The 13,307-nt window shown below is 39.2% G+C and overlaps 1 protein-coding gene across 2 annotated transcripts in view; it reads left to right on the top strand.

Moving 5' to 3' along the window:
- The window catches only part of CDKAL1 (CDKAL1 threonylcarbamoyladenosine tRNA methylthiotransferase), a 657,626-nt gene that overhangs the window by 486,347 nt on the left and 157,972 nt on the right, over positions 1-13,307 (top strand). For both annotated transcript variants that reach the window (XM_074944791.1, XM_074944792.1), the window contains one exon: positions 10,280-10,460. In XM_074944791.1, coding sequence (XP_074800892.1) covers positions 10,280-10,460 — 181 coding nt within the window. The remainder of the gene's footprint in view (positions 1-10,279; positions 10,461-13,307) is intronic.

Raw genomic sequence — 13,307 nt, 5'->3', positions numbered from 1 at the left:
TTTTCTTACATTTATTCCTTCAACCTTCTGTTCTTATTTTACACATAGCTGCCTCTGGCTTTCCTGTGTGCTGCTCAAATGGCTGCAGAATTTAGGTCGGGGTTGCCAAAGAAATCTTTGTTGTTCTCTGAGCCAAGTGTTTGTCAGTTCCATTCATTTTATAAACAGTTGCATAGCTGATCCTGACAGTCTAAAAGATCTTTTTTCTCTGGAGAATACTCAAATATACTTATCTGGTTCACAGGCTATATGTGGGTTATGTTTGTGCTTCATCAACTTGTAGGAAAAATGTTGGTGCAACAGCTCTACCTGCTTGGCGTTTCCTTGTGTGGCCTGAGTGACTGAGTCAGTCTTCATGTTTATGCGTGTTTGGTGATGAGACTTCCTTGTTCTCAAAACCAAGGAAGTCTGAATCAGTCCTTAAAATGCAGTGATCTCCCTACTGTGTTCACCACCAAAGAAATCTCCAATAATAATTTCTCTTGAGATAACATTTGGAGCTGAAAGAGGAGAGGGACCCATAATTGAGGAGACCCACTTCCCTTCCCCTGAGGATATCTACATTTTGAATAATACTGTAGCATTTCAGAACATGGTCTAGTGCCTGTCTGAAGTCTTGGACATACCACTGTCAGTTCTTCATGTAAAAAACCACAAGTTATTTGACATCATACAATTTGAAGAGGAAGGGTAGGTAGCACCACTCCCCTATGAAGTTTTGCAAAGGAGTTTTGATAACTTGCACGAGATAACTTGTATTATTAAAGCCTGAGAGCATATAGCAGATTACACAAAAGGAGTTTGGGGTGCTTTTTGTTTGTTTGATTCCTTTCTTTAACCAGGTTTTTGGTCACAGTAGCCAAAGGAGGGAAGTTCTTCAGATCCCCTCATCTGAACCAGAGGTCCAGAAATCTGGACCAAAGTGCTGGAAAATTGTATGCAATTTTAACGCCTGTATCTGAAAATTGCCAATGAATGGATTATTTTGGCAGATTATGACTTGCAGAATTGGTTCAATGTACTTCAGTGTGCAAGAGACCAAGATTACTGATCTGAAGCCATCACTTGGGAATGACTGGGAGTGACTAAAGACACTCTGGGGCAGCTTTTTGTGTGTCATAGGATATACATCCAGGCGCTTTGCTCTCAAAAGTAATAATATTGAGAAGGTACTTGTGGCTCCCAGGATTTCTGATGGGCCCCCAAGTTCCAAGAAAAAGTTCAAGACCTTTCCCTTTGAGGACCCTGATGACGCACTGGGAATTTTAAAGGAGAGCTACCGTCTACTCATGGTATTTCTCTCAATTATCCTTTAAGACAAAGACTGCCATGCAGATGCCTTCAAATGATTTCATCTATGATACCAATCTCATCTGGAGGTTTGCTGGACACATTGGTTACCGGACTACTAGAGTGAAGATTTCAGAATGCAAAGACATAAATGAGATTAAAGTCTTGACGGTTAACAATATTTCTCAGAAGAAGTGTTGCACCTCCACCAATGTAATCTACACCATCATGTGCCAGCAATGCCCCTCTGCTATGTACATCGGCCAAACTGGACAGTCCCTACCTGAAAGGAAAAATGGACACAAATCAGACATTAGGAATGGCAATATACAATAATGTAAGAGAACATTTCAACCTCCCTGGACACACAATAACAGATTGAAAGATAGCCATCCTGCAGCAAAAAAAAACTTCAGGACCAGACTTCAAGGAGAAACTGTTGAGCTTCAGTTCATTTGCAAATTTGATACCATCAGCTCAGGATTAAACAAAGACTGTGAATGGCTAGCCAACTACAAAAGCAGTTTCTCCTCCCTTGGTGTTCACACCTCAACTGCTAGAAGAGGGCCTCATCCTCCCTGATGGAACTAACCTCATTATCCCTAGCCTGATTCTTGCTTGCATATTTATATCTGCCTCTGGAAATTTCCACTACATGCATCCGACGAAGTGGGTATTCACCCACGAAAGCTCATGCTCCAATACGTCTGTTAGTCTATAAGGTGCCATAGGACTCTTTGCCGCTTTTACAGAACCAGACTAACACGGCTACCCCTCTGATACTCTCAGAAGATTATTTTTCATAAGCTTAACATTTTTCTGTCCTGGCAACAAGTATCTGTGTGAATTTTTACATTGTGCAATTCTCCTTTTTGCATTTAACTTTGGTACGATACATCTCAGAAAAAAATCCTATAACCCATCCTCATTGGGAGCACTGATCTGTACTCCCAGGCCATCTTTATAGTCTGACGCTAAGAACAGGTGTGTTACTGTTCATATTGTTGCTTCTAGAGTTGATTTAAAAAAACAGTATTTTCCTGTTGTTGGAAAAAATCTTGTTTAAAACTCTTGGAGAATGTTAAATCATTGGTAGATTTAGCATATTAAATATGAGGTGCTGAATAGGACATGGAGAAGCAACTTTGTTGTGCAAAGTAGTTTCAGGGAATCAAAGGAAATGGTGATGAAGCTGTTAATAAATTGCATTTTATCTCCTAATTTCTCTTCATTTAATTTCTTGATTGGATGTGGATTTTGTGAAAATTGTTTACTGAAGGCAATGTTTGCTGTAATTAAAGCTGCATGAAATGATTCGTGTGGAATCTGAACCTGGACAAATTTCACGCATTTGCTGATGATTTACCATAGATATTGTGCTTTGTGAAAATTGGCTTGTTTTTCAGGAACCTAAAGTTACATGTGGTCCGTCTTCTTCCCAGTCAAATCACTCATGGGCCTTTCTTCCTTCTGGATATCTCTTTCTAGGTATTTTTTTTTACAGTGCCCCTCACTGTAGCATCTAAATGCCTGCTATGTTTTTTGGTTGTTGTCCCCCAGAAAGGTGAAGCATTCATCTCTCTCTAAGCAGTCAATTATGAAAAAGACAGAGCTGACCATACAGGTGTCAGAACTGGACAGGCATCAGGAAACCCAACCTCCCACTACAGGGTCTAATCAGCCCCTGAAATCAGTTTCACCACATTGTCTGAGGTGTTAGACATATACCCCAATAGTTATGAGCACAAAAGGCCCAATCCACTTTTTGTGATGCTTTTATCTTAGACTATAATGTTAACAATGTAGAATTATTACAGATTTTCAAGTGCAGATGCATTCATTTGTTAAGTGAACCCTTGCCTTTGCTAACAGTAAGTGTTAAAATAAATGGTCAAAAGGAGTTAATCTGTGATATTTAGAGATCCCCCCAAAGGTCCCTTCTTCAATCCTCCTTTTCACAGGTAAACTCACCCATCCTGTGCTCATGTAGAATCTTAGCACCAATAGGAATCTGATCAGAATTAACAGCAGCTCCTGCCTTAAGAAAACACCTCAAGGAAAAGGAAGGAAAGCACCTGTACCCCCAAAGAATCTTTGAGCAGTCTTGCTGGAGGCTAAAACAAAACTGTTACCTAAAAATAGAAGGAGAAGGCGTAAACCCCCCCAAAATCTTTGGCAAGGATAGAGGAAACACCCCATCCTTACGAAGACAAAGGAGAGAATTAGTAGGGTTTGGGGGGATGAGTATGGGTCCAAGGAATGTGCCACAGAGATGCTCAGTGGGCTTGTTACAGTGACTGGTAGGTAGTGTAGAGCTCCCTCTGCTGCTGCTGCTTGAGAGCCCAAGCAGCCCATCTCTCCTTCTCTTTCAGCAGTCTTTTGACCTGCTGCTGGGAAGGAGAAGAAAGCAACACATCCTGTGTTCTTATCTCCCAAGTTATTTGTGATTGGGCCCTTCCTTCACACCACTTGGGGTTAGGAGACAGAAGATCAAGCAGGTCCAGTTTCTTTTTTGTTTTCCTCCATCCTGGCTGCAACTTGCAACAAGGCAAACAGAAGCAGTTGTCTGGATCTCTCAGGCAAACAGGAGTGGGGAGCTCAGAGCTTGGAGTCAGTTTCATTGTAATTGGCCTGTTGCAGGATTTACCCACGCCCTGTTCCTATTCCCCCCCTTCTCTTCCCCCCAAGCTCTTTCCTCCACCTTTGGGAGGTGGAAGTCATTTCTGTCTCTGTCCCTGCAGTCTGAAAGGGTTTCTTTCCAGATGAAGGATAAGACACTTGTATTTCTTCCCTGCTCTCACTCTCCCAAACGTCCCTCTACCTCCTTCTCTCTCCCATCTTTAAATGGATGTTCTCCTTGGCTCCATCGTGACTGCTTCCAGATTCTTCAGTAACCGGAGGTGCTATCACATCAATACAATGGTCTTTGGACTCCTGCTCATTAAAGCAGCAACAGTAACTTCTACCCTTTGGGCAGACACGGATGTCCCAGGTGGTGCTTATGTTGCTGGCCCCAACTCCTCCTCAAACCTACATGAGCAGGAGGAAGAGGTTTAGCTATAGGGAAGAAAGGAGAGAGTTAGGGTTTGTCTCCACTACCTGGAGATAGACGCTGCTGCAATAGATGTAGCAGGGGTTGATTTAGTGGGTCTAGAGAAGATGGCAGAATGCTCTCTGATCGACCCCGCTCCACCTCTCTGAGAACAGTGAGGTAAGTCGACTGGAGAGTGTCTCCCTTTGACGCAGCGCAGTGAAGACACCGGGGTAAGTCGACCTAAGGTACATCGACTCCAGCTACGTTATTCACATAGCTGGAGTAGCGTAACTTAGGTCGACAAGCCGTTAGTTCAGAAACCCCAAATTAGCAAATTCCCATAGAAACAAATATATTTTTCTGTAGATAAAGTGTGCCATTCTTCAACTTCTCCTGATTTCTATAAAAAGTACATTTTCGATATAAAAGGCTCCAGCAGAGATTCTTTTGTAAATAAAAAGAAAAGGAGTACTTGTGGCACCTTAGAGACGTGCCACAAGTACTTCTTTTCTTTTTGCAGATACAGACTAACACGGCCGCTACTCTGAAACCTTTTGTAAATAACTATTCTTCCTTTGTTTCTTGAGTCATAGCTGAGTGGGTAGAGATAATAGCACACCCTCTTCACAGCCAAAATATTTACTCCTGGAGAAATTCTGCAGTACTGCGTGTGTGCATAATTAACGAGCCACACATATTTTTAATTTTTTGCACAGAAAAAAGCTTCTGCTGAAATGTTGCTGTAGTTCTGCCCTTTGCCAACCGGAAGGCACTGTGGTGATAGAACAAAGCAGCAGCTCCAGGCCAGCTAGGGAAGAGAAAGAACCTACCTTCTTCACAGCACCTGTCAGGCCAGGTCAGGAGACAGGAGCCATGGGGATACAGACAGCGTGGGGTGCTGGGGGGATCAGATAGGAGCTCAAAAGGGCTAATGGGGGAGGACAGACTGGGGCAGGGGCTGAATAGGAGTGGAGCACAGGGGAATGGGGGGAGGGAGGTGCAGGGCCACATGGTGATGGGGAAGGGTGTGCAGAGCTACATAGGGACAGAGGGTGGCTGAGTGGGGCTACAGAGACACATGGGGACAGGGGGAGGGGGACAGGGACACATATGGGGATGGGGGAAGTGGGTGTCTGGGTGGAGGGACACATGGACAGAGGGTACAAGGGCACATGGGGGTTAGGAACACATGGGGACAGGGGGCAAATGTGCCTGGCTGAATGGGGGAGGCTAGGGGTCAGCCAGGGTCTGCATGGGGGATGCTCTCTAACAATTCCGCTCCACCCTCCCAGAAAACCTGTTCCATACTTTTCCCACCCATACCCAACAACCCAGGCTCCTTCCCAGCAATTTATTTCCCTCTCCCTCAGCAACTCCATTGCCCCAACTGCCGCAAGCCTTTGCACTGCTTCTGAGAAGTGTAGGAAAAACGGTTCTGTATTGTAGCTTAAATGAAATATTACTCAGAGTTCTGTATTAATATGCCTAGTAAGGAATCCATTTGTCAAAAAACATTTCCTGAATCTTTTTTGTTTTCTGTATTGTTACAGACATACTTGCTGATAGGGTATTTTGAAATAAATGACCAAAATCATTGAAACTGGTGTGATTATATTGTGTTATTTTGACAAATAAAATATGTAAAATTTTGCAGAATTTTAAAATATTTATGTGCAGAATTTTAAATTTTTTGGTGCAGAATTCCCTTAGGAGTAAATATTGCAGTGCTTTAAAGGTTTATGATTGCAAGATGTAACTGTTGCATTGTGTCTTTTGAGGAATTTGTCAGGATTAAAACTTCCTTTAAATGAACTGGAAAGTCTTTCATCGGTTTGAGAACAGCACAGAAGTAATGGTATATGCCAAGTGCCCCCAATAACCAATCTGCAGGTCGCATTCAGTGCATAAATACATTTGTAAGTGGTCTTATATATGTTAAAAAATTATTTTTGTCCTTCATAAAGTCCACTGTGTATTCTGGATTCACCAATGATGCATTCTGGAGCATCTCTACTGACTCTAGAAAGACCCAGCAGATATCAGACTATAAAGAATTTTTAGAACGTTACTAAAAACTCACGTATGTATTAAATACCTATTACCACAGAATGATTAGTAGTAACATTCAGCACTTAATTCTGTTTAACTTAAAACACCATATCTTTACAGTTCATCTTTAAAAGCAGCTTATTTATTTGGCTGATACATTTGTGAAGAAAAACTGATCTTTGTTGCTTAATTTTATATTTTATTTCATAGTCGGATCTTTACTTCCGAGTAAAGAACCTTTCGTTGCTTTGTTTCAGTCTCTCAGACACCAAGATACCTTAGTTTTCAAATTTAAATGTTTTTAACCATACCCTCATTGTTGTTCTTCCCTTCTGCTCTGTCATTATGAAAATGATTCTGTGTATGTGGAAGAAACTCCATTTATTTGTATTTGTGTGTGTTTGAGAAGCACAGGTAGTTTGATTGTTTCAGGATTGGATTTTCTATTGAATGGAGTTTACACACACTGTTCCTTTTCTCCCTTTTAAAAAACATTTTTCCTTAACATTTTAGTTTGTAGTCAAAAGTGATATAAAAACAGCACAGAGCAATGTCGTATTTTAGACAGGCATATTGGATTGGGCTATAATTAATTGCTGTTGCTGAATAGACTCTCTGGTCTTTACTCCATTTCCCAAACCTAGTTTTTCCACTGTGTGTAGCATAATCCCATCCAGGCAGAAATCTAATTACTAAAATAATTAACACCTTATCACCAAACAGAATTCAGACATTTGTGCAGTTTATGAATTTAAAAAATGTTTAATTTCCTTTACACTCAGGGAGGGGGGGAAGAACACATTTTACTGAATCTAGCTTGATTGAACCTTATAATTCATGTTGCCTTAGAAACAGGCCAGCTGAGATAAAGGATGGTATCACCAGTACTTTAGTCAATAAATGCTTACACTGCTGCCCACAATATCATTAAAATGGCTAAAATAACTAACTTATAATGGTCTTGTCAAACTTAATGAGTGTTTTATTAATGTTACGAGAAATGTCAGCTGGTGTTATTTGATATTAATTTTGAAGTAATATATTTTGTCTCATGTAAGCCTGCCATTGTAGCTCAAAATATGTGCTGTGTGAGCAGGGGAAGTGTCATAGAATGCAAAATTCCTCTGTTTATTCAGTTCTTAGCTACCGTGGATGTTTACATTACTTCATTTCAAGTAGAACTGTATATCCTGCCGCTTATGTCAGGCTTAGTTAACCAGTGGGAGCCACTCCAGGCCCTTTGGCCCACAGCAGCAGATTGTTTCACATTATACTTACATTTCAGCTATTGGTTCCTACTTAACTTTATTTAGCAAGAGAAAAGTCCTTCCCATCTATTGGGACAGATCTCTCAAAAAATACCTATTTTATGTGTTAGGTCAAATAAATGTTGGGGTTTTTTTAATCTGCCATGGTTTGACTTCAGTCTTAAACCTTAGGTTCTGAACTCATAAATGTAATAAAGAATGGAGGAAAAGATTTTTATGTTTTTATTTAAACCTAAGGAGGAGGAATATTGTGACATTAGTATCTACATGACTTCCATGCAGCTAACTACACTAAAAAATAATGCCATTTGAAAAAGAGAGAGCAAGCAGCCTGGCTCACATATGCAAGATTTAAACAAAAATCCTGTCATCCTAAGTGAAAGGGAAACAACCACGTGTTTTCCCATTTTATACCTCCCACTCTGCAAGTCTTGCAGCAGTCTGAGAAATATAAATTAATTTTCTTTCTTTTTCTTATTCATTGGCTTTTTTGTAATTATCATACTATCACCTCTCAAGCATTAATTAATTTAGTCTTTCAAACAAACCTGTCAGAAAGTAGTTGTCCCCATTTTATAGATGGTGGATGAAGACACAGAAAGACTAAGTGACTTTTCGAAGGTAACACAGGAAGTCTGTAGAAGAGCTGGCATTAGAAATCAGATCTCCTGACTCCCAGTTCTGTGTTCTAACTACAAGATCAAACTGACCTTCCTGTCTTGAACTGACCCTTACTTCTGTGGCACATTAGTGCAGCTACTTAATTTGCTGGAGAGATGCCTCTTGATTCAGTGTGTGACATTTTTTGTCAAAGGGTCACTGTCTCTGAATTACTACCAGCAAATGCCATGGTGGAACAGACAGGGAATCAAACCAAGGTCTTGTGAAAGACAACACAGAATAGTCCCATTAGTGGTTTCATTAAGTGCATATCCCTTTTTATTGTCCTAGAACAAATAATAGTTCTCTTTGGACATCTAAATATTACACAGATGGTATTCAGATGATAAGTATTTGTTTGTTCATCTATGTTACTAGATACCTGGATAGGGAAAATGAGAGAACCCAGCACCACCAGTGTCCTGTCTGGGGAATCCATCCCAGGTTTTGGGAGGAAGCAGTCAGAAAGGAGGAAGATGAGTGTGGGGCAGGGAGCAGATCTGCATCTGCATGCTTGGGGGCCACCATAGAGCTGCAGAGTGGCTTAGGGACCAACTGTTCAACTTAGGACCAGATATCCTTTCTTCTTCTTGGCCTGAGGGAATCAGATAGGACCAGTCTCTACACTACAGCATTCACACACGTAGAGTGTGGGTTTTTTTTACATCCCAACCCTTGCTTTGGTATAAAGAAGTCAACCTATTATATACTTATTTAGCTCTTACATTTCCTTAAAAGTCATATTCCTTCCAGTTTGTCAATATGTTTGGTACTGGGGTGCCAAGAAACAACTTAGTATTGTAAGTACCATATTGATGCTTATATAGTACTTTTCATCAGTAGATCTCAAACGGAGATCAGCATTCTTATCTCCATTTTACAGATGGGGAAACCCAGGCGCAGAAAGGTGAAGTGACTTGCCCAAGGTCATCCAGCAGGCCAGTGGCAGAGCTGGGAATAGAATCTAAATCTCCTGAGTCCTAGGTCAAGTTCTCTATCCACTAGCAACACTGCTTGAGAAGGGACATTCATTTCTCTTAATTATGAGATATATCTAGCTGAGGTAAAAAGTTAAGAAAAGTTGCTGTTGCTAAATAAAAGGGTAGTTTTGTGCTAGTGCCTTAGAATAGTGAATTTTTATAGTGAGACAGAGTGGGTGCGATAAAACCTTTTTTGGACCAACTTCTGTTGGTGACAGAGACAACCTTTCAAGCTTGCACAGAGTTCTTCTCAAAAGCTTCATTTCTCATAAGCTTGTCTCAGTCACCAACAGAAGTCAGTCTAATAAAAGATATTACCTCACACACCTTGTCTCTCTAATATGCTAGGACCAACACGGCTGCTACAGCACCGCAACAACAATTTATTTGTTTTTGTCTTTTTTATGGGGAGAGTGGATGATTAGACTTATTTTAAGGAGGAATGAGTTAGAAGGTTGGTTCTGACTAAAGGAAGCTTTTGTTAACTACAAAAGCCAAATTGGACTGGAATTCCTAAACTCTTCAGGATGTCAGGTCCACATCTTTGCCCTACCCTTTCTGCAGCGTTACAGCAGTGCAAGCGATTAACTAATTCTAGTAATAAAGCCCTGGAGCTTATAAACTTTGCAGACTGAGTAACGACAATTAATGAATTTACAAGCTCTGCTGGTAACCTGTGGTTTCAAGTGCCTGAGGAATTAATCCAGGAGGTTTTCATTCTTGTTCTTTTTCAGTTATGGGTCAAATATTTACTGCAACTTCTCTCTTGTTTTCCATTCTTTGGGTTCTCACCCCTGCACCACGTTTTTTATTGTCAAAGAAATGGCCATTAAAAATCCCACTGTACTTTTTCTAGAACTGGTGTTAGGTTTTAGTTCTCTAGCCGAAGGCAAGTTGAGTAATTATTCCTTTCATTTTCAAGGGAATGAGATTTTTATGTAGGGTGAGACTTCGTGTACCAGTTCGCTGTTTAACATTTTTTTCCACTTCCATTGCAGAGTGCCTGGAATAACAATTGCTACAGACATCATCTGTGGTTTTCCAGGGGAGACAGATGAAGATTTTCAAGACACCATGAAACTTGTAGAAGAGTACAGGTTTCCAAGCCTCTTTATTAATCAGTTTTACCCACGTCCAGGAACTCCTGCTGCAAAAATGCATCAAGTTCCAGCCCTAGTGGTAAGATCTATTTTCTTGAACCATTGTACTGGATAGCTCATTTTATGTGGCTTTCATGTTGTGCCAAATGTGAATGTACAGTATGCAGTGTACTGAATTAAAACATAAGAAATGCTTATTGGAGAATATGATTTTGCAGCAGAATTATGTCATAATTAAAATGCAGTTTTATATATTTCTATACAATAAACTGATAGCCTTTAAGAGCTTAGCTAGAACATGGGATGCCTTGCCAGATTTGAAGTTTAAATTACTGCTCAAATTATTAATTGGGTAAAATAGCATCAATAACATGTTCAGGTGGTTCTTTTCACTTTGACTTAATAGTCATATATTCTTCCTAACCTGTTTTCTGGGTGAGTCTCTTGTTACCAAGAAAAGGACAAAGTTACATTTCATATTTTCTTCCAATTTTTGAAGACTTGTGTGAATCCAGTGATGTGATATACACATTGCAAGTGAGTCTATGCAAAATAGTATGAACTGAATGATAGTTATCTTTGAATTATATACTAAAGGTCAGATTTGCGTGTGACTACTTCCATTCCGTTAACTACTACTTCATAAATATCTTCCATGATTCTGTACAGTTTTAAAATCTAGTTTCTGCCTTTAGCCTATATGGTAAATGTCACTGGTGAAATTTGTGTATGTAATTATAGTTAATCTTCTATATTTGGCCATTGTGGTTATATAACTCTTTCCAATTATCAAACCATCTCATCTCAAAATCCCCAAGAGAATAAAAGCCACGTTTTAATATGAGGTAGTTGGCTATCAACTGTATTCTAATTGATATAGATACTTTATATTCCCTTTTTGTCATAAGTGATAATAATGACAATTATGTTTAAAGGTTTAGTTTGATAAATAATCTGTTTTGAATATGCAACCGTGTAAATGTGCATACTTGCCTAACCTGAATCTCTGAACAAGAGAATATACCATTCTGATGCTTATAAAACCATTTAAACTTTTCATTGGTGTTTGTACTAGTGTAAATAACATTTGTATGCACTGCATTTCCAATCAGGATAAAATCACAGCCAGCTAATGTTGTAGGCAGATAAGAATATATCATACTTCATTTTGTGAGGTCATCATGACTCACCACTCTTTGAAGAGAAATCAATATATTTATTGTTGTATCTCTTCCTCAATAATGTCAAAACCTGTGCAAATATAGTCTCTACTTACTGTCAATATATACCATACCTTTAATGAAAATGGAGAATTGGGTTAAATTTGATTCCTTTTATTTTATTGTTCAAAGAAGTAAGCTTTGAGTCATTCATTATTAATCCTTTTTTTTTTTTAAGAGCAACTTATATAGGAAAGTGTAGAGGATTTGGGCACAAAAGATGTTGTTGTGGTGTGGTATGATAGTTTAAGTAAGTAAGCTCACACAGTTGACTGAATTTTTTCTTTCTAAAATGCCCATCACACTGTCATTGCGGATGCCTATATTTAAAATACAACAGAGCAATTTTGACAGTCCAGGCAGGTTAAAAATGTCAACAATTCGGGTAATTTCTGGTTTTGGTCACACAGATACAACCCCATTATCCTCTGTGGATTGCACTGCAGTAGAGGAATTTGGCTTCTTGTTTTTTTCCTGCAGAAGTGTAGTTAAATACAATTATACTGACACTAAATATTAATCACATATGAACTAACTCATTTTTTTAAAAGTTAGATTTAAACTTAGGGGGCGATGACATAATTTTAGTAAAGCGTGACATTTTCACTTTGCTCTTTTTTGTATAATTTGCTACTTTTGGGGAATTAGAACCTTCAAAAAAGCCATTTCTGATTATGTTCTGTTGCTGATGAAAAACTGTAATTAACAGGTATTCTTTTTCTCTCCCACCTTGTTTCTTTTTTGTAATCTTCAGCAACTCTGAGTTATATATTCTTTCATCTCGTTCCGGAAATACAGGATAAACTATCAACTGGAGCAGGAATAGTTTATAGTAATGTCTTGCCTTTTATATTCACAATGCTTCTGGATAGTAGCTAATGGCCCTCCTTGCAGTGTCAAGAATTCACAGGCATTTCGTTTTTCATTCCTTGTCTAGAGCACCTTATAATTACATATCTTTCTTAGTTGAGAGAAGAGACTATTATCTAACCATGTACTCCTACCCCTTTCCCATTTTTTACAGTACACGTCATCTTATTGTTAATGAACTGACTTCAGTCTGTTCACATAGAAACAAGCAACACACGAACCTATTACAGTAAAAGAAGATATTGTATATAGTACATCATATGTCCGATCTAATCTCATAAGCTAATTCCTTGACAGGAAGCTCATATGCTATTAGCTATGAGGCGTATAGGTTTCTTTCAGCAGTATTTCTTCTTATAAAGAATTTTTGGACACATTATTTAACTAGGGGCACCAAACCAGTGACTAACAATGATATTACGTTACAGTTGCCAACCTTCTCTTATTGCGCAATATTGACTATGTTGGCTGTTCGTTTTAGTATTGCAGGTATCTGCAGTGGGAAAGACAAATTGCTGTTTGCAATCTGCTCCCAGCCTGTACATTGTGTTTCAAGACAACCTCATTGGTCCTAATCAAGTGGTATCTATGGTGGCAACATATTTGCCCTGTCAAATCCTTTAAGTTCACTCTTTTCCAGGGGACCACCTTTCCTCCAGGCACAGTCCATGAAGTAGGCATAGTAATGTTAACATTAAGTTATTTTTGGAGGAAAATCTCACTTGGGAAAATCTCATTTGGACTTGACATAATAGAGTATTCAATAAATTCTACTTGGAATCTTTCTTCCACATAAAATGATATGTTATTGTTGAAATCCATACTGGCACTGATCT

Source organism: Natator depressus, chromosome 2 (assembly GCF_965152275.1).
Source record: "Natator depressus isolate rNatDep1 chromosome 2, rNatDep2.hap1, whole genome shotgun sequence".
NCBI classification, from domain to species: domain Eukaryota; kingdom Metazoa; phylum Chordata; order Testudines; family Cheloniidae; genus Natator; species Natator depressus.
The sequence above is the reverse complement of the archived record's forward strand: the minus strand, read 5'-3'. Positions and strand labels throughout refer to the sequence as shown.